The sequence below is a fragment of the Hippichthys cyanospilos genome, chromosome 9 (genome assembly GCF_059441005.1).
Source record: "Hippichthys cyanospilos isolate Australia breed blue-spotted pipefish chromosome 9, RoL_Hcya_1.0, whole genome shotgun sequence".
In the NCBI taxonomy this organism is placed as follows: Eukaryota; Metazoa; Chordata; class Actinopteri; order Syngnathiformes; family Syngnathidae; genus Hippichthys; species Hippichthys cyanospilos.
Window position 1 is genome coordinate 14,138,210 of NC_142377.1, and position 21,938 is coordinate 14,160,147.

Here is a 21,938-nt window from a genome sequence, read left to right on the forward strand (position 1 = left end):
CAAACCGGTCACGTGACGCCTCACTTCTCCTCCTCAAAGTCCTTCATTACACCACTTCACCATGCCACTGACAGGTAAGCATCGAGGGGAGGTTGAGTGACAATTAAATAGCGGCAAAGTTGTTACCCAGGAAACAAACAGATGCACATGCTTACAGTAGATAGGTACACAGCAATGCATACAATAGCATGTCTAAAGTCTTGCTAAATAGCCAGTGAATGTCTGCTCATCATGTGGGCATTGTTCTATCTATGAGTAACAGAGGAGTGTGTGTGTGTGTGTGTGTGTGTGTGTGTGTGTGCGTGTATATATATATATATATATATATATATATATATATATATATATATATATATATATATATATATATATATATATATATATATATATATATATATATATGTGTGTGTGTGTGTATTCTCACACACACACTTTGCACAGCAGCCAACCACTTCCGCTGTTTGTCTGCGTGTGTGTGTGTGTGGTGTAGGGCTGGCTGTAAGGGTGTGTCTTGCCCCAAAGCCACAACCAGGTGTAAAAACTCTCTGAACCAAAAACATAAAAGAAGTTTATTTCTATCAAAGCAGGCGGGCAATACTTTTACAGGCCACTGACGAAATAACCAATTTGCCTTTGTGTGCACACATTCGTCTTCCTGTGAGTGTGTGTGTGTGCGTGTGTGCATGTGTATTTGTGTGTTCATGTGCACATGACAGACAGTCTCTGTTTACATATAAGTGTGCTTTCACTCTGTCTCCTGAGCCAGGTCTTGGCAGTTTCTTACATGTGTTATTAGTTCAATTTTTTTAACTCTCTCCTTTTGGTTATTAATAATAGCAGTTAAACGGCTTCCATATGTGCGACCTGGTTGCCAGGCTGGAACTTGTGCTCATCATGGCCGGGCCCGCACAGGCTCCCCTCTAAGGGGTTCTTCTTGTAGGGGAGGAGGAGAGTTTTCAACTCCGGAGGTCAACCAAATAAGAGCAAAGTGGCCTTTTTTGCCCTGGAGCATGACCAAGCTACTAAACTGTCCGAGCTTATACATGATGAGGGTGAACTAATAGGAGGCTCAATGCATGTGTGTGTGTGTGTGTGTTCCGCTTTGGCTTGAGTCTGTCTGGAGTGAGACCTTCCTCTCTTGCCAAGCGAGCTGTTTTGGAAACCACGGGGAAACTGCATATTCCCATATAATGTATGACGTGTATGTGTAGACCTATTTGCAATCAATTAGTCGCATGGACTGCAATGAGGCTCAAGCTACAGTGGAAGCCCCTTTTACTCTATACTGATAGAAAGGGAGTTTTGCTATATTTCTGGCCCTTCTTCCCTTGTTTCTAGCCCATTTTATTCTGGTGCTCAAGCACCCCTGAATTTAATTCTAACACTCCTAAAATTTCAGGCATTACCAGTTTTTTTTTTAATGCATGTCTATTTTAATAATACATTTACAGCCTGTCCAAACCAGAAAATGTGTAACATTTATCACCTTCCACCACTCAATAACTCCCCAATAACTCGCCAAATTTTTACTCTGAAAACGTATTTACTATAACTCTGATTCAATATAAAATGTACCAACATTGTTTGCCTTCTTTTTTACGATATGTGGAAATTGAACTGCATTAAATTCGTGTGAATAATAACGTTTATCTTGCCTGGCCCTAGATCCCGCCCTGGTTGTTACTACTTTTTAAGATTTGACATGCGTGTGTGACGGTAAATTATCTAATGATATAAAGCAGTCCTGGGTATTTAGACATTGAGCATTTATGACCACGGCTATACCCCTGCGAATCAATAGAAACGTTAGATGAGTGTCGGGAAGGGGAGGTTTTCTCATTCCATTCGCGCTGAAGAGAACCATCTGGAAAACAACGTCCTTCCTGGATTTTCAAACAGGTCGCTTTTTGTGAAAAATAGGATGTGAAAAAAAACTCTCAAATCGGCGAGCATTACAGCATATTTTGATGTTCCTTTTGGAGTTTGTGAGTTTTTATTGCCTTGGCTCTGGAGCACGGTCTTTCCTCTCTTTAATGGTCAGTCTGGGCCCAGAGAAGCCTAGCTTCAGCCGTTTCAAAACCTCAGCTCTCTAACTAAGCCTTTATATTGCGGAAACGTTACATTAAATAGCTGCGGTCGGCCGATGTTTCTGTAGGTGTCCCAGATAGCTGCGGCTCAGCAAAAGATCGCGGTGCCATTCCCGTTCGAAAGGTGGGCAAGCGCTTTGACTGGGCTCTGAGTGGAAACAAATGCTTGCAGCGCAGGTCAGGGAGTTGATTAATTCCAGAGAAAGAAAAGCCCTGCGCGAGGAGAGGACGACTCGGACGGACGGGGCAAAAACTTGGCGCGCTCTCTTCTCTTTGTAACTCACTGTAAAATTGAGGCGCTTTAGCAGGATTTGACTCCGTCTGCACCCTATTCATATATGTTTACCGTGGGGAAATGTTGATCCACTGACTGTTTTCTGAGAAGTCTGCGCCATAGCAACAATAACCATACAAAATTCAACTATTTAGTTTCAGTTGGTTGCTTGTTGACGGATTCACTATGACAGTTGGCATCACTAATCGCATATTATATTAAATGATGTTGCCAGCTGTTTAACGTATTTTTCCAAAGCTGTTGCCCACCTCTCGAAAAATATTGACTGCACTGTTTTAAACTCTCCAAAGGTCAATTAAGCGTCTGGGTCCTCTTTTATTTCAGCCTGAGACCAAAAAAAATATCACATAGTATGGCTCCTGAAGCAATGATGATCTCTTCCCATATTTGTCATAAATTTGCTGACAGTATGAATGTGGGCTTGTTTAAGTTTATACAAGGCTGATTCTTGCAGGCCTTCATTTTTAATTAACGAATAATCGAATTAAGCGAAAATAACTTCCCACGGCACCCCTAATGATCTCGCATGGCATTAACTTATTTATCTCTCTGTTTCATGCAGCATAGCGGCACACATCAATAAATGAAACATATATATTGGAAAGACCCTCCAATTTAATTTAATGAATTTTCGGTTGATACTTAACTCATCAACAATATGAAGATGTGTTGACATTATTTAGACGACACGAAATGTTCATCCAAGCTTTGTTTTATGGTTTATACTCTTCAGAATTGGCACCCTTTTGCCCAGATAACAGCTTTGCACATCTTGAAATTTTCTCAGTTATCTTTATGATGTGGATGATGTTTTATGAGCTGGAATGACATTCACTTCACAGCTGTGCACTATCAAGAATTAATAGCTCGATTTTATTGACCTCTTAATGTGTTTTAGAATGGTAATTTTCAATCCTTTTTCAATTATTTACCCCCTGTAAAATATTTCTCTTAGATGAGTAAGTAACGGCTTAAAACACAGAGCTGTGCCATCCAGTACATAAAATTGTGGCACTAATGACAATGTGTATCTTTATAAAATGTATTACCAAATAAACACATAGATCATGCTCTTCATGTACCAACTGAATTTCTTTTAGTTTGAAAAGGAAAAATTCACGATTCCTGCCAAGGCATTAAAAATCATTAAGTTAGATATTCACGAAGACTGTTTAAATCACACGCACCCTCTAAAGTGCATTCATGTACCCCCAGGGATCCACATACTCCCACTATTTTAGACTATTTTCATTTAAAGGTGTTTCAAAACTTTTTACTGGTACTTTTTGACAGGGATTTAAACATTTGTGGACTCTTGAAATAGCTCCTGAAATGGGTCACATTCATTCGGACAGTGGGCTCGGAAACTAGACTAAAAGAAACTAGATAGACAGATTGACACGAGAATTTGAGAGTTTGACATTTTGACTTTGTGTCACTGAGAAATTAGCCCTCAAATACGTTCAATCCTATGTAACATAATAAAGCAACCTAGCAAATTAATTTGTGTCCATCATAATTGATGTTTGCTTTTGGTCTATAACATTTGACTCATTTGAGCTTCTCTACTAAATCTTAGCGTGCTCAGTAGAGGACATCCCGGTCTTTCCAATGATGTCTCGTGTTTGGGTGAAATGTCATTACCTTTTCTGTTTGCTGAGTGTTGTGTCCAACGGTGGACACAAATAAATAGGCACACTCTCAGAAGGACTTGAAAAAGGTGAAAATTGCATAAAAATAACCAAGGAGGCAAATACATGACCACAGCAAAATGGTATTCTCTTAAAAAGTCACGAATCTTCGAGAAACAAGTAGGACTTTGCTAGTCGTAGGCTGTCAGTCAAAGTAAAAACGGATTTGGTTTGGCGTTCCAATAACGATAACGCCCAGTGGACAGAGGATAGTCGGGATCACGGGGGTGACCCTGGAGGAAGGGCAGCTTTGAGCCAGCTCTAGCTTGGCTTTCAGCTTCAATAACAGCCCCCGAAAAAGTGACGAAACTAAAGAAAAGATTGTGAGGAAAATAAGCCCCGCCCCCTCCCCCGTGAAGCTATGTCTCCTGCCGATCCAAAATCAGAAAGCATGCAGGCCTGTAGAGAAGCAGCTGGGTGTGACGGGCTTTTCTCTGCGTCTTCACCCGCTATATCCATCCCCTTCTTTTTTGCCCTCCCCTGGGGGGGGGGGGGGGGGGGGGGGGGGGGGACTAGAGCTGTATGGATAGAAGTGTATTAGGGCCCTTTCTCCCTTCAGACATACTGTACCTGCGACGCGTTTAGTGCACTTGCTGAGTTTAGCTCAAACAGTGGGCCTCTCACCCCCCCTCCTGAATTCTTCTTGGTCAAAGTGAAGAAATGTGATACCACCTGCCTCCTCCTTCTCCCCCAAGGACAGCAACCCTGCGCTCGCCCCGGGGACTGTTTACCGACCAGGGAGGGCGCGATGAGGAGTGGATGCTTGGTGTATAGGGGAGGTGAGAGGGGGGCACGTTTGTTTCGTTTTGCCCATCAACAATGGACCTCAGTCAGCGCTGATGGATTACTCCAACATATGGTACCCACCTGTCTTTTCCCTCCCTATTCGAAACTTCACTCTTGTTTAGATTACTTTGCTTCTCTCTGCCTGTCTCACCCAAACACACTGGATGGATTAGAGACCAGATTCATCACACACTCATGCACGAGCGCACGCAACACACACAGACCTGTTTGCTTTAGCAACCTGAACCAGATATGTACACATACACATTCTATTTGAGTGAATAGAAGCTCATCCAAACCTTTTTTTTCTGAGCAATGGTCAAAATATCAACAATTTAAAGACACAATGACAAATTATGTGCAGAGGAAAATATAGGCAGACATGTTTTTTTTGGTTCCTTTGTTTGTTTCAGGACCATAACTGATTATTAATAGTTAAGGAGGCAGATAATTAGAGCCAATATTAATTTTTAGCAAAGGAGGGAAATATTGGCATCAAACTTTAAAAAAATGGTAAAAGCTCATCTTTGTTGAAATGTCTTAAAGCAGTGTTGCTCCTATTAAGTACCCACTGTGATTTTTTAACCCCCTAACAGCACAAAATATTAAAAACAATACAGTTAAAGAAGGTGTTGTCATAATTAACTTTGGAACTATATTTTCTGTGGTACCTCAATGTGTATATTCAAACATTCCAGAAAATATCTCCTATGTGGAAAGATATCATCACCATAGTCAATTCAAATTCGTTTAAAAAAATTACTTTCTTTAAGGAATCATCATAACACAATGTAGAAATAAGTTGTTTCACATTACAATTTTTTTGCACTTAATTTGAAAAAAAGTACTGTGTGCAGAAAACCTGTTTTCATTTTAGGAACCGGTGTGTTAAAGCATCTGTTTATCGACTAGTTCAGATTTTCTATGCGTTTGCTAACAATAACCCAGATTTGTTTTGTTTTGTTTGCTCTTGTCTTATGAAAATTCCAATAAAAAGTTCAGGAACCTTCAAAGTCTGTTTAAAGAAGTTTAATGAAAACTTAGGCAAACACCAGTGTATACCATAGTTCCCCTTAGTTTTCTTCCTTAAATATGAAAATAAAAAAAGGCCTAGATTCAGCAACATCTCCTAAGAAGTTAACGGCAAAGTTCAATGAATAATTCCCTGAGGTGTACACGGTTTTAAATTGATTTTTTTATCGTCCGTCGGATTTAAAAACAAAAAAAAAGGATCCATATCGATATTCTTCAAAATGCTGAATATCAGCGTCAATAATCGTCTATCCCGAGGAAAGTGTAGAAATCAAGCATCAGCCGGAGAAATCATCCCGCATTTCCACATGAAGTCCCCCCATTGAAAAATCATCATTTACTTGACCGAGCTAAATGAAATGTCCAAACGGACGCTCTTTAATGGCCCTCCTTCGCAAACTCGTTAAAATAAAACTTTGTTGTCAGCCGTTTTATCGACTTTTGTTACGGGGTGGGACTGGACCTGACCATAGCTGCGTGCGCGTGTGTGTATGTGGGTGACCCTGCTGGATTAAAAAAATGCGCTGTTATTAAAGGCTGTGTCAGAGGCGATGATTTACAGAGGGGAGCGATGACAAGTCAGAAGAACACACTCACACACACACACACACACACTCGCAGTGTGTGCTCTCAGGCCTCCAAGCTGAGCGCTGACCTCCTCACCCCTCCTTCCCCTTCCTCCTCCTCCTCCTCCTACCTCTCTCACTCTCATAAAACCTGTCTGACACCATTGATGTGTGCGTGTGTGTGGATGTTTGTGAGCATGTGTGTGTGCTCCTCGGCAGCACAAAGACTCTGTTGTTGGGCCTCCCTCTTAGGCCTCTCTCATATTTTCTTTAAAGGTGCAGTGCGCCCCCAGGAATGCCACAGGGGGAACAGAGAGTTGGGTTTGGGGGTGGGGGGCCCGTTTAGGAGGAGCTGGTTGTGTGTGCGTGTGTGTGTGTGTGTGTGTGTGTGTGTGTGTGTTACAATGCTACAGCTCACCCAGGTCACAGAGAGAAAAAGAGAAGGTGAAGATGAGAGATGAGGAATGAGTGAGAAGGGTCAACAACGAGGAGAGCTTCTTGACTACCTTGAAATGAGTGTGCGTGCATAATTGTGTCCCAGTGTGTGTGAATGCCATTCCAGTAACTTTTACATAGCAGTATTTTCCTTCTGTGACCCGGCACATCATTTTTTTTGGACTCAGATGTTCCTTACCGAGTCCTAGTGTGCTCAGTAGAGGACATGTTCGGATTTGATTCAATTCACCTCGTCGTCTTGCTGAGACAAAACGGACACAACATCGGACACAAATAAATAGGCTGGGTGAGGATATTATCATTTACCCCATGTATAAGAATACAAAAAAAAATAGAAATAAAACTTGGCCTGCACTAAAGAGTTCTAAAGGTTAACATGACATTATATGTAAGACGCATTTGTGTGTATGCAGTTGGCCAATCCACGGCCTTTTAATAAGTCACCAAGCAGTGCATCATCCTACTGTTTGCCAACAGTAAAACTGTAGACATATCCACTATATATCTAGACAACTTGTGTTTACACTCGCACTGCCACAACTGTGGAATCTGGGAGATGTGCCCTCCCGCTTCAGACTCAATTGTATGCTCGTTTCCCATTTTTGTGTGGAAATTGTGAGTTGGGCCAAATATTATCTGGCAAATAATGGGGCCGCTGTTATTGATTTAAAACACACAGTATATATTCAGTCCTAAACATCTAAATAACATTTAAATCACAGGGGATTTTCAGAACATTCAAATGTCTCTAATAACTGTAGTCAAGTATTTTGCACTTTTAAAAGATTCAAACATTAATGGCCACAGTGCTTTTTGTGGTAAAGTGGTACCTTGACTTACATCACTTTAGGGTTTGTGTTTTCCATATAAAGTGTAACTTTGATAAAATAAGGATTGGCATTGTTTTATTTCAAGTAATTTGATGTACTTTTTGTTCTGTTTAAGACTAACCTGTAAAAAAATGCTGTAAAAAAGTAGTCAACAGTTGTTTATTTATATTGCTTTTTTTCTTTTGTTAATGTTAAAAAGGATACCGTTACAGATATATTTATACCAGTTTTATAGATATTAATCTTATTTATAGTAAGCGCAGCGATTGCGAGGCCGGCATGAAAAGTACTCTCTTTCCGAAGGGAATCGAGGCTTTGCAAAATTCACTGCTCTAGGGATAGACCTATGATGAGCCAAACAAAATATCGGCGGCGATATTAGGTGTTTTAGGGATAATCTGCATCCGCCTTTTTAAATAAAAACTTCATGGTCGATAATCACTTAAACTTGTGTTAATTTCAATTGGTCAGAGATTCTGCTGACCTTGTGCTACCTTATGATAACCCTACGAGCTTTGTCGTCACTTAGCCTGCGCGCTAGCCTGCTATCATTGACCATTGCTCAGTGGGGGAACCTGGAGGTTGAAGTAAACGATTTTTAGTTTAAAATGAAAACCTTTCTATATGTTAACGTGGCACCTTTAGCACACTTGCTGTTGTTGGGGCACAACGATTAGGTTTCCATGAATTAAGTTTGATGGCTTAGTAAAGCTCTTTTGACAACATACGGGGTAGATAAAGTGCATGACATTTACCATTATGAGTAAATTGGATTTTTCATTTGTTGGACTGTGACTTGCTTTTCGACAAAAGTACTCCCCTGGATTTGGGGATTCAGGGGTTTGAGTCTAGGTGTTAGTTTTAAAAAACACTCTGTTTTATTTATTTATTTATTTTTGTATTAACCCATCCACTACCAGAGAAGTAAAATTGACATTTTTGAATGGAAACTGTAACTGTCAACTTGTGGGCTTAAACACCAATTGCAGTGAATGTGTTAAAAGCATTTTTGGTGTACAGTTAATTTCAATGATGAAAAATTGATGATGTACAGTGCATGCATATAAGTCACACTTTTTTTTTTTTGGGGGGGGGGGTGCCACAGTTAATTAAACTCATCAAGGCAAGCATGTATTTGCAAGCATTATTGATTTTTTTTTTTTTTTGTATTTGTCACATGCTTTTCATAAGCAGATCTATGAATAGCGGCGGAGGAGAGGAGACAGGCATCACCTCTGCTCTGTTCTAGCGTTTATGAAAGCCATAAATGGTTCTTTAATATAGTGGTAATCAGGGTGGTAATTTGGGTGGAATTGTTCTTTATTGTTGCCAGACATGGCTTCCCAACTCCTGCCAACACACACTCGCACACACCGAGACAAAAGCGCACACTCGCTCTCGGGCAGACATGGTGTTCAAGGCCTAATTCACACCACATGCCAACAAACTGGGCGGTTGTGTGTATATATGTCTGTGTGTCTGTGCTTGTTTTAATGCTGAGGTCAAACCAGTAAATGGGAGGGGGGTTCCCGTGATTTTTTTTTTTTTTTTCCTGTTCAAGTGTTAAAATTCAAGTGTGTGTGTATGTATACAGGCGCGTCCACAGCCACATCTGTGTATGTGTGTTTTAATTGCGGTCTCAGCAAAAGTCGCAAGTGCGCTCCTTCCAGATGGTTTTCATCACTATGACTGCACAGAGCATTTCTGTCTCTTTCAGCCTCCCTCTAATCTCCCGCTCTGTTTTTGCAATTAGACATTACTTAATGTGCCAGAGCGTCTCATTTGACAATTCATTAAATATTTGACATTATACAGTACCTCTTTCACAACGTCGTTCTTCTCTCTCGTTGTCAAATGATGCTTTAGAATTCATTTCGATTGCGTAAGATTGACGCCGAGGAACATCCCGAGTTGCGACCGTTAATTTGTGGTGTCCGCACGCGTGCGCACAGACTTTCATAAATCAATATTTACTAAGGAACCTTTCCCCTTTGAGTTAGAGGAAGCAAATGTGCATCCTGCTGTCTCCCCTCTCTAACCCTCCGTCACGAGGTTGTGTGTGTGTGTGTGTGTGCTCAACTGTGGTGTTTTGAAAAGGGTGTTTTCTTGTTTTGTTTTCGGCGCAGTTCAGACATTCCAGCAAAAAGACCTTTGCCTCTGGAACGGATTTATCTTGACAATAGCACGCTATTATGGACTTTTAACACTACAAACGGCTCCATATTGTAATAATGTGAATGCTTGTTTGTGAACAAATAGGAGATGTAAGTTGAGGAAAGTCCATGAAGACAGAAAAGTTGAAAAGGAGGATTCGCGACTCTTCAAGGCTCTTTAATGTGCATCGGGGTCGACTTACATCACTCCGACACAGATAAACACTGTGCGAGTGACACACATGAAGATATCCTGACACACTTCTGCTTCAGAGGATATGGACAACCCATTTTGAACGGTGGAAGGACCGAGACACAAAATAAAGAGGAGGTGGCAAAGACTGCAAGAGGCAGCGAGGGAGGACCAAATATTGGAAATAGGACATTTGTAATGACTGGAGGAGATAAGTAACTTATAGAGAGTTTGAGTCAAATATGTCGTTGAAGGGAGTGGCCAGTATTAGACTGCATACTTTTCAGTCTAAAGTTGAAAAGCATGTTTTTGTTTTGTGGCTGAGTATATATAAACAGAGGTTCTACAAAGAAAATACAAATTACGTGGTCCCATCTGTTTGTATTCTGAAACATACTAGAGGACAATTTGGAAAAAGGGATTCTGTTGATTATAGCTAATATTGGCATGCTGACTCCAAAATTGCTGCCAGAAGAAGTTTCTTTTTTTTCTTTACAGCTTATCAGATAAGCAAAATTCCAGGATTATCTGTAGTAAGAAATGCCAACTGATCACAATTAAACTCACCTGAAGCTATGTTGAAAATTCTCCATAAAATCACACTTGAGTCAGCAATATCAATATTTGTGAAAAAGAAAGCTAGTGAAGTAGGAATTAATTTTGGTTTATTTAAAAAGTGTTAAATTTTACATTTAATTTTCAGACAACAATAATAATATTGATTTAAAATCAGCTATAGCGTATTCAAAGCTATTCATTGACTGCCACGATGAATTAGTAACTTATTAATATTATTAATTATTATTAAATACTATTGTACACTATTGTGCAAAACCCCAATTTCACAATTTAGCTCTTTTCTAAATGGTAAATGATTAAAAAATGAATCGAATGAATTAAACGTATTGCCCAACCCTAATACATACGCATTTATTCAATAGATTTATTTTTAAGAATATGTGAATGATTCCCACCTTTATTAACCGTAGGCAATGTTTTAACATTCACTCAAACTGCATATAAGTGCATAGGAATTATTCATTGACATCAGTTAAGATGAACATAATCTTAACATAATTATCTATGTTGAATCAACATTGAGGTGATTCAGGCAAGTATAGCAAAGAAGTGACTTTAAAACGTTAAAACAACATATCGTAAGTATCTTGTCTCATGTACAGTATAACGCGTGTGCTTTCCTACACAACCAAAAAGTTACAAATTCGATTCTGTTTGAAATAAACGCCGATCGTGTTCGACACGACAGTCGTATTTATGGTTCCCTTCCAAATCGCATGCCCTAGGATGCGCCGCTGCTGCGTAGCACCATTTGACCCAGTGTTTCCACGTGTCCATGTTCCCATCATGTCCGTTCTAACTCTTGCAGGCTCTTCAGGCGGCCAGACAGTTCCTCCTCCAGCAGGCCTCTGGACTCAACTCCCCCGGCAGCAACGAGGTCAAACAGAGCCCCGTGCAGGTCAGAGCATACTTCAACACACTCGCTAGCACACAGATGTGCAGAGGTCTGTGTCCATGTCAACTACACAGTGTGATATAGGCACATATCTTTCCTTCCTTATTGCTCGGGCTTCCTCCTTTTTATCACCTTTGTCACATTGGGGCAGTTTGATTTGTAGCCTCGGTTCACATTGGGGTCTTTGGACTGTAAAGTCATCAGACAGACGGTAAAACAAAGAGAGCGGCGTTCAATGATAATAATAGTCGAAAACATTGTGACATTTTTATTGAAATATTGTACATAGTGTCAAAATAATAATAATAAAAAATAACATCTTGAAATGAGGTCCGCTAATCAAAACCTGAACAGGAATCATAAAGAGTTTATTGATTGAAATCCAGATTAAACGACGTGACTTATACTGTTTCATGATCATGGTTGTTTTTTGTTTTTTTAATACAAATTCTAGATTTACACAGCAGTGTAGTTGAATATAAAATAACCAAAATAACATCACGGCCTTAAGGAAGTGACACATGGTTTCAATCTACACTGCTGCTTCTTTCAGTTTGTGGCTGTAGAAATGACAACATTGTTCCTTGTTTTAAACCGCAAAGGCAATGGGAAGAACAACATTGATACAATGGTATTCAAATATTTTTATTTTCTGTTGTTCGGACATGAAGTGATATCAGTAACCTGGAATGACAGTTTTGGATTAAAAAAAACATGGATGGAACACACGTCCACTCGACCTGCCTCATGTGCACATTCTGATGTGGGGTGTTACCTTCTACTTCCTTCCCTCGCTTTTTCTCTACACATACACCCCCCCCCCCTTCCCCATCTCTCTCTCTCTCTCTTTCTCGCTCCATCTCTGTCTTGTTTGTCTTGTTTGTTGGTGCCTGGCCTGTTAGCCTCCCTGCACTATCCAGGGCACCCGAGCTACATCTCTGTTGTCTCAGCTGTCAGCTCAAATGGTCACACACATCCTGCCAGTGCACTCTAGGATGTGTGTTGGCAGGGTGTGTGTATGTGTGTATCCTCAGTGAACAAAATGAAGGTTGTAATTTGTGATTTAAATGCGATCTACTAAGATTTGTCTTAGGCGTGGTTCTTATGAACAGATAAATCCTCAGAATATATAAAATAGTCAAATTTTCTTTTTAAGTCACGTATTTTGCCGCACCAGTTTACTTGTTCTAGGTTTATGTCTGTAGCTTGCAACATAAAGTAAAAGTTGCATTTCTCTCAAGAATTTACTAGGAATTCTTGGAGATGGTGTTGTTGGACATCAACACACTTTGATATGATGTTAAGGTAGCATCAAATTAAGTTAAACAGTCGCACACTCAATCTATATACTCTATACAATGTGTTAGTCTGTCTTAAAACATGATAAACAAAATATTAAAATGTATTCTAACAACATTTTTAAGAAGTAAAGGGAAGAGGAAGGCCATCATAGTGAAATGTAACAACTCCGGCTAAATTATATATTAATATTGTATCACTGTTATTGTTGGTATTGATCTGAAAAATGTATAGGTGTGTAATTATGTATGTATGAGCAGTGCTTCTCAGTTAGTGGGGGGGGGGGGATAAAATAAAATAAGAAATGGTCATCTTCTTTTTTCTCTTTTTTTTTTAGTTTCTAGGCAATTTGATGCACTTGTTTTTTTTTCCATTTTAGACTAAGCTGTATAAATGCTCGTATAAATGTTTTAAAATATCTTCAACAGTTGTTGAAAGTTGAGTTATATTGTTTTTTTCTTTTGCTAAAGTTAAAAAGAATTAAAAGGTAGACTTACACATTTTTTGTAGATAACCTTATTTTCTTAGGGGGGGCCTGGCAAAATATAATTGAGAAACACTGCTGTAGGGCCACACTCAGCATCAACACTCAGTGCTCTTTTCTGAACCTGCTGAAATGCTTTACAGTCGTTGCCTACTTAGCGTAAATGTCTGCTTGTGTAAAATTCAAGACAGACACCTGCTGGTTCTCATGACACCACAACATTTATTTTCAGAAGTATGGTTAAGTAAGTCCTAAAACCAAAAATACATTCTTTTGACATTTTCAGTGACCGAAAATTCGGTGAATCCCTAAAAATAATGTATGAAATTGACAGAATAGTTGGTATGCTGATCAGGCAAAGGAGATTAAAATAGTAAAAACTGATAAGTTCAAAGCAAGTATTTTATCATTAATGAGTGTGTTGAATACTGTATAATTTTCTCTTTTGTGTTTTTTGTCAATGCTTTGCTTCTATTGCTTGTTTTGTATGGTTGTCCTTTTAGTGTACTTATTTTATGTATCAGCATTTGCTTCATTATTTTGTGCATATTTGAAAAAATATGCCTTTAAAATGAATTGTATCATCATACTTTAAGGTTTTGATGGTCAGTGGAAGAGTGGTCCGTACCAAGTACAAAATGGTCGTCGTCAGGTTGTTCCTGGGGTGCTCTCTCACATGCAAATGAGTGTCAGACAATAATTAGATCTTTAGGAGCCTGATAATTAGATTTTTTCCCCCTTCTCTCCGAGGGACAGAGAGGGGGAAGACTTCGTCTTGTGTCTTGACTTCTCTGAAGTCATGGTTTATGCTGACAACAAGTCTAATACTACCCCCCCCCCCCCCCCCCCACACACACACACACGCACGCACACACACACACACACCTGTGTCCCCCGCCTATTCTCCATCATATTTCTCTTCTTTTTCTTCATTTGTAATGGAAGTGAGGATCTGGACTGCGAGCGAAAGATTCGCAATGATTCTATCTGCTCTATGATTGGTCGTTCTGAGATGGTCTTTGTGTTTGACTGCTTGTGTGAGATATTATCACTCCACTCTGTGTCCGCGCGTGTGTATGCGTCTGTCACTGTCTCGTGTCACGTTCAGGAGAAATGTGACAATAGCTTACGTTTGTCGACAGGCAATTGCGGCTACAATTGATGGCGTCCAATGGAAGTGCAGCTGCAATAAAGTTACAATAGTGTGATTTAATGTTTGAAGATGATGAAATTAAATTAATAATGGAAACAAATGCATTCTCAGTTATTCATTGTATTGTATGATCATGTCTTGGTCCATCACGTGCTGCCAGTGGGATGCAGTCATACAGTAAGTCATAATTTAAGACCTAAATCACTGAGCCATGATTTGATGTGTTAAAGCCAGGGTGCGACCTATTAATCGGGCATTGAAAGTTCTGACAAAATCTTTTAAATTTATTTATGAAAAACAAAGTAAATTTTTTCAAGCAATGGATGGGTGAGAAATATAGGGTTGAAACTAACAAATTGTTCTAATAATCGATTAACCTATTGATTATATGGTGAATTAATCGATGAACCAGGTTTTCAAAGAATTTCCCTAGTAAACCACCTTCCCTGTGGCTCGGTGGATGAGTGGTTAGTACATCCGCTTTGGAGTTTCCAAGTTCAATTCCAGCTGCCTGAATTGACTAAAAAAATTATCTGTATCCGTCAGGCGCTAATGAAAGCGCAGTATTTATTTTTGCTCAAATGACCAGTTTTAAATGTGAAATTTGTGTTGTAATACACATGTTTAGATTTTGAGTCTTATTAAGATGAAAGATCCCCGCTGCAAAATGCCGTCATTATAGAAGCATTAAGGGTAGACACCTGAAATTATTCCCAGCCTCTAAAACAAATCACGTCGTTGATTTTGGACCTAAGTGTGACGGTTATCTTAATTGCCGGTGGCAGGAGTGGGCGGGAGCCCAATCGGCTGACACAGTGGCAACCGGCAGATTAGCCAGCATGATGCGAGCCTCCGCGACCTGCCGCACGAAGCACACCAGCCACACTTTGGCACACGCTCACATGGCGGGTGGCACATATAGCGTGTAGCCACTTGGCACTGCTCGCCTGGCACACTTAACATGCCGCCACTTGGCATGCGCACATACAGATTAGCGTACGGACTTGGCGGCGGCCCATACGTGTGTAATTGAATAGTGAGGTGTCCTGTTTTCATGTATTATTGAGGAGCGTGTTTAATTAGGGGAAAATGTGAAAAGACTCATTAGAGGAATGTTAATTAGGTGCCATCTGAAGAGGCCTGGCATCCGCACGGTAGGTTGCGTAGAGTCATGTCAGTCCAAAAGCAAGATTTTACTAGTGAAACCTCCGATCGTCTGTGTTGTTCCAGGTTTTGAGCCGCTGCACATGTGAGAACCTCAAGCGTGCATTGTTTAAAAGTCTTTATAGTGACCAACAAAAAGTATGTGAAAAGATGAGTGCTTTGCTCCTCAGAGCGGGACTTGAGCAGCCCTTCTCTCCCTTCTCCATTATTTCCTTTAAAAGTGTTTTTCCCAAAGCACTCCTTTTGTCCACTCACTGAAAGTGTTTAGTCGACAGTTTCTCTCATTTGATGTGCGGGGAATTGCGAGGGTGTGTTATGTGTGTGCGTACGCCTCGGACAGGCGGCGGACAGAACAAAGCTGGGGGGAGCGCGGGGTCCTGACAGTTTGTGAAGGGTGTATGGGAAGAGGGTTGGGATCGGGCCGGGCTCCGGCCGGGATGGAGAGAAGGGTCTGCTTGGGAGCGCTGGAGTGTGAAACTCTTATTTTGTGATTTGAAACATGAGTGAAATCAATAATGAAATATGGTCAATAACAGCCACTCCTCACACTTCCCAATGAAGTGGCCCGAGTGTGTGTTTGCGTGTGTGTTTCTGGAAGTGTGTTGTCATTTTTATTCTGAGGCACTGGGGCGTTAGATGGACGAGGGTGGGGGGCAGAGAGGGAGGGACTGGCTAGATTTTCCACTTGAACTTGATGGTCTGTCACTGTCCTCTGAAGTTTTCTTTTGTTTTCATTTTGTCTGCGCCCTGTCAAGGAGAGTATTTGGCATGAGTGTGCGTCTGCATGTGCACAGCTCCCAGCTCACGAATAGGCCGTCGGAGCCCTGAGTCAGTGTTCTCAGCAAATTTTTGTCCCAAAGCCCCTCCAAATAGCCATCCATGTGACCCACCATTCTCCAAAGTTCTCTGCCTCTGGAGAGTCCTTCACACTTGCCTGTGTTTTAATATAGAGAGATGCAGGAAGTTCGATATGACTATGTGAAAACTACGTTATAACTCACATGTCGTCATGTTACACATTCCTGCCACCTATGAGCAATACGCCAATTCAAAAGAAGTAGAGCATAACCGCCAACAAAACATCTCTAAGGCCGTACGATTTGGTAACTGACAAAATTTAAAGGACCTAGATCATGATAGTTTTACACTTTCCACCATTAGATATTTTCATATAAATTACTTTTGGCACATTGGCGATTTAATTTATTAATAAATATGAGTTTTGCGGTACTGTATTGACATGTCTAACCAAGAAGTAAAACATCTCGTTGGCGGGCAATGCGTCTCGCTGTCTGGCTGACACACCCTCTTTATGATATCATCTTGACCGCTTGTCCTCATGAGGATTGTGGACTGATTGGAGCCAAAAACAGGCCTTTTACTGACACTAAAATGCAAAATTATGACACACGTTCCTCAAATCGCCCCCCATAGGAACCTAGTATTCATAACTAAAGGTCTGCCCATGGGTAACTGACTTTGATTGCCCATCTGTGTGCCTCCAAAGACGCATTTTTAACACTTTGGCATTCCCGACATAAAACTAATATTGTTGTTTTTTACTTGACGACTCGGTGCAAAATCTCTCCTCATCTAAAAAATGTCAACTCTTCCTGAACCTGAAAGAAGAGCCACATTTTTTGTTCTCTCGTGATGCAATCTCTAGCTAATCCAATTGTTCCCCATTTCAAACAGTTTATTTCTCTTCAAATCCCCAACATCATTTGCGCAATCGTATGCAGTTTGAACCATCACTTTGACACATACCAATGATGGTAATTAGACAGAATCCTCCATTGGGACTGACTTATTTGGCTCCATGCCATTATGAAATGTTTATGTCTTCCTGAGGGAAATGGGAATTTGGTATCCGAGGAGGCGCCATGGTCAGGACAACCCAAACTCCGCTCACCTTTACTTTGCTTATTGGGCCCCCTCCCGGCTAATGTGGCCCCTGGCCCCACCGTGGATTAGTGGTACTCACCGCACACAATGGAAGCCCTTCTAATTCCAGTAGTGCTCTGACCCTGAGCTGCAAACACTCTTTACACAGTAGGGACTCCTTCACTTACTTTTTTTTATTCCTTCAGTCCTCTTGTAGAGCCCACTTGCTCTCAAAAACTCTCCCACCCCTCCACGCCCTCCTCTTCTTGGCAAGAAGAAGAGACAGGTTGTTTACCTGAAGGGGGATAGCTTTTGTACAAACAAGTCCAAGTTCAAGAAGAAACATGGTGCTTCCTTTGTATAGTGCAGTGGAGACTTTATTTGGAATGCAGGAGACTCCCCCTTTGCCAGGATCCCTTCGAGCCTGCAGAGGAGGGTCATGCATGCATGCAAACAACACAAGTTCCCATGTTGTATGCGCAAGTCAAGTTTTCAACCACATCACGGTTTGTGTGTGACAGCGAGAGTAACAGAGAGGGGAGAGGTGGTAATGCTCAGTGACAGGGATAAACAGCACTGCTGGGGGGGTGGCAGGGGTTGCTCCTACCAAGGGAGGAGGAGGTGCGTGTCAGCCTCTCTCTCCCTCCTCCCTTGTCATTTTTTTCAATTATCCCTCTCTCCTATGTGTCCCCGTAGACCCAGAGGCAAGGTGCACATCATTTAGACTGAGAGCCTGTTTAGATGGTGATTATGGCAGCTTTTCTTCTTTTCTCGCGGTGCAGCATGCTCACAGACACATGCGCGTGTATCTAATATTCACCTTCGTACACTTATTATGATTATTATTCATTCTTTTTGTTAGTATAACAACTTCCAATCTTTATTCTTAACAATAGGACCTGAGAGATACAGGTTTTTTTAGGCCGATGCCAATTTTTTGGCTGAAAAAATATTCAGATTTCTAATTACTTTCCTGATTAATTAAAAAAATTCCAATGAATAAAATAGAATGTATTCTATCCTTTCACTTCACAAAATGAGTTGCATGGCAAAGGTAATGAATTTACAAGGGCAATATGTATTTTCATGTATGCTTGGAATATTTAAAACATGTAAGATCAATTAATGTTGCTCACGCATGCCTTTTATGACCTTGTTTAAAACAAACCATGATTTAAGGTTGCGAGTAAAATAGTGAGACCCAGGTGAATATTTTGAACAGCTTCCTTGCACTGCTCATTCAGATGCAGCCCTAGTACAATTGCTACTTTTCAAAAATAATTTTGCTGCCTGCTGTCAACTAAGAATGTTTAAGGTTCAAGTGGCAAACCAATCATGGCCCAGTTTGCAAATGTCAAATGACCAAACCCAGAGAACAAGTGAGCCGTGATTGGTTGATACCTGATCCCTGAGCACATGTGATGTCATTGTCAGTTTACAGCAAGCTTTATATTGCGTGTTTAAACAGTCTTAATTGTATATGTTTAAAAAGCGAGTTCTCAAATTTATTATAGATAAAAAAAATCAACATATTTTTTACTGAAATGCCTGAATAATATGCCTTTAAAAGGGAATTATAGGAGCCACTATGATGATGAATGATAAAATCAGCTGTGTTTATTCCCACTACGGCACAATTGTCCCTTTCAAAAGTGTCTGTCTATGGAAAGACCACAAGAAAGAAAAGTCCTTATATGTGCACGGTTAGACGACACTAGAGTACACTTAGCATTAAAATTGGGACTTTAAAGTATGTCCATAGAAACACTCAACTGGGATAGGCTGATTCTCAAATATTATCAAAGTTACCGTGAACAGGAAAAATCATAGAAAATGGATGGATTGGTGTTTTTTCCCCCCTAGACAAATGCCTATTAAGTCTGTTTGTATAAGTGATGAATATAGAATTTGATTAAACTGGGCCAGACCCATTTGGCCGAATTGAGCTTTGGGTGTTTGTTAATACAACAGACCACCAATCAGATCTAAGGTGAAGGTTTCCAAAGTTTAGTCCCTCCTTGGAGATAATGCCTGTCTGGATATAGACACGGAGCCCAGACCCTCTCCAAGGCACCGGTTTAATATCAGATCGTCCTCATCGCCATCTTCCGAGGTTTCATCCGAGAGGTAAAGTGGGGCTTTCCCTCGTTCGTGTTTGAATGGAAAGTCATCAAGGGAGAAAAGGAGAGAGGGATGGAGCCCTCATTGAAATGCATGTTGCATCCCCCCTTTCTCCTCTCTCCTCTGGGGACTCCCTGCCATTCTCCTCCTTCTATTTCCCATCTTTCAGATGCTCCCTCTCTTCCTTTGTTAATCAGTTAAACTCCCTCTTCAAACAACCCCTCTAATTACTCCTCCACTCTCTGTAAACGACAGGGCTGTCTCCTGCATCTCGTCTCCATCGCGCCCCCGCCCCTCCCTCCCTCAGCTCCAGCTCTCCATGGCTGGGGTTGACCTCTGTCAGCCACCGGGCCCTCAGCAGTGTGCTCTTGTACGCACGCACTATAACTGATTCTGCATGGTAATAAAAGGAGCAATGTGTTCGCTTAGGATGTAATATTTTGTCTCGATGTTGAGGATTTTCTTTTCACACTTTTGAAACAATACGCTTGTCTCTAGAATATCATAAGATAAAACAATGGTTCTCAAATAGGGGTTTAAGTACCTCTGCAACGAAAAACTATAAATGCATTTTTTTTTAAGTGCAGCAAAACATTGAATGACAAATATTAAATGGAAGCAAACCTACAACAAAACAAGTGCGAAAAAATCATGAAGATTAAATTACCAGTAAATACCGTATTATATGAGAATTGAAGTACAAAGATCCCCAAAAACAGAGCTAAAGGGGTGACCCAATCAAACCATCCTTCTCTCTCAGAGTGTTCTTTTTTCACATGTTTTGTTGTAAGTTTGCTTCCATTTCATTGTTGTGTTTGTACCCATCAGCCACAATATATGCGAGATATTAATAGGGTTTTGTGGTGATAAAAATGAAACGCTTTTTAGTTCCATGTCATAAACAACATATTTTTCTTTTCAAATTGAGAATGAATTATTTGGAACATGAAGCAAATTATTGCCAAGTTGTCTTATAATGCCTTCTTAGCATGTCATACCAGGTAATTTTCATGGCGATTAGTCCAGAAATTAAGCATGATGTTAACTTGTCTATCTTTTTGAGATGCTGAATAAAATACGCCTTCGGATGCCACGATGAACGTAGTTCCAAAGTTTTCCAAATCAGATGGGATGGCACAGGACATTAAGTTTTGTTTTTTTGTTTTTTTTTGCACAGTTGAGGTACTTGGCTGAAAAAAACAATTTCACACAGTGCGCATCTCTGAAAAAAAGATTGAGAACTACTGTAAGAAAACGGCAAGATAAAAATGGTGAGGTGGCACTTTGCTCATAGAGTACCTGTTGGCCACACTTTCTTTTATTCTCCTTATAAGGCAATTGTTAATTTTTAAAAAGCAGTGACGTCCTCATTTTCTCCCTCTACCATCAAGCCCCACCTTTCTGGCACTAATCTACACACACATCTCTCTCTTTTAAATTAACATGCAACAAGAAAAAAAGGGGGGAACAGAAGGGGGAAAAAATTAAACGCATTTAATAAATGGCTGACTTCAAATCGCCCAGCTTTTCAGCCTGCCCCTATTCAACAGCCCAATGAAAGGGGAGAAATCATTCACTGGGGGAGACAAAGCCGAATGAAAATATAATTCTGCATTGTGAGGCGCTTTTGTCCCGGCCCGTCAAATCGTTAATGGCAGGGCTTTTGTTTTGTGTCGTCGCTTACCGCCTGGCGGTGTCGTATGGCGGTGGCATGGCGTGCCCCGTAATCACCGCGCTTTGTGATATTAGATTATAGGGGCAATTAATGGCATCAAACCTTTAACTACTCAGCATTCAGGTTGTCACACACACGCATTCAGTCTCCTGTACATCCCCACACATAAGTTGCATATATCAGCACCCGCGCCGCGCGGGGCATAGTCGACATGTGGAAAGGTGCTATAACTCCGATAATTATTATGCCTCCGACTTGAAAATGTCAATGGCGGTGTGTATAAAATAGAACGTAGGAGTTGTCAGCATGGAAGAATGGGATGCACAAGAGCAATTAATTACAGCTTTTCATTTGGCAGCCTCGAATGACAATGCCCGGCGGAGGGGGCACGCTGGCATAATGCCAAGTGGCGGCCAAACATGGCTCCCACCTTGCTCACTACCCTCCCGTGCGTCTCCTCTTGTGCCTTTTCCTTTTCCAACTGCCACGGCCCCTCCCCGCCCTCGCTCCACTCTGTCATTAATGCCGTCTGGCCCTGAGCTCAATCGCGTATTTTCTAGCATGGCTTATTCATCTTCTGCTATAACTCGACCAC

The 21,938-nt window shown here is 40.8% G+C and overlaps 1 protein-coding gene across 5 annotated transcripts in view; it reads left to right on the forward strand.

Moving 5' to 3' along the window:
- foxp4 (forkhead box P4) overlaps positions 1 to 21,938 on the forward strand; it is a 112,290-nt gene that overhangs the window by 46,656 nt on the left and 43,696 nt on the right. For all 5 annotated transcript variants that reach the window (XM_088422964.1, XM_088422965.1, XM_088422966.1 and 2 more), the window contains exon 3: positions 11,477 to 11,566. In XM_088422964.1, coding sequence (XP_088279090.1) covers positions 11,477 to 11,566 — 90 coding nt within the window. The remainder of the gene's footprint in view (positions 1 to 11,476; positions 11,567 to 21,938) is intronic.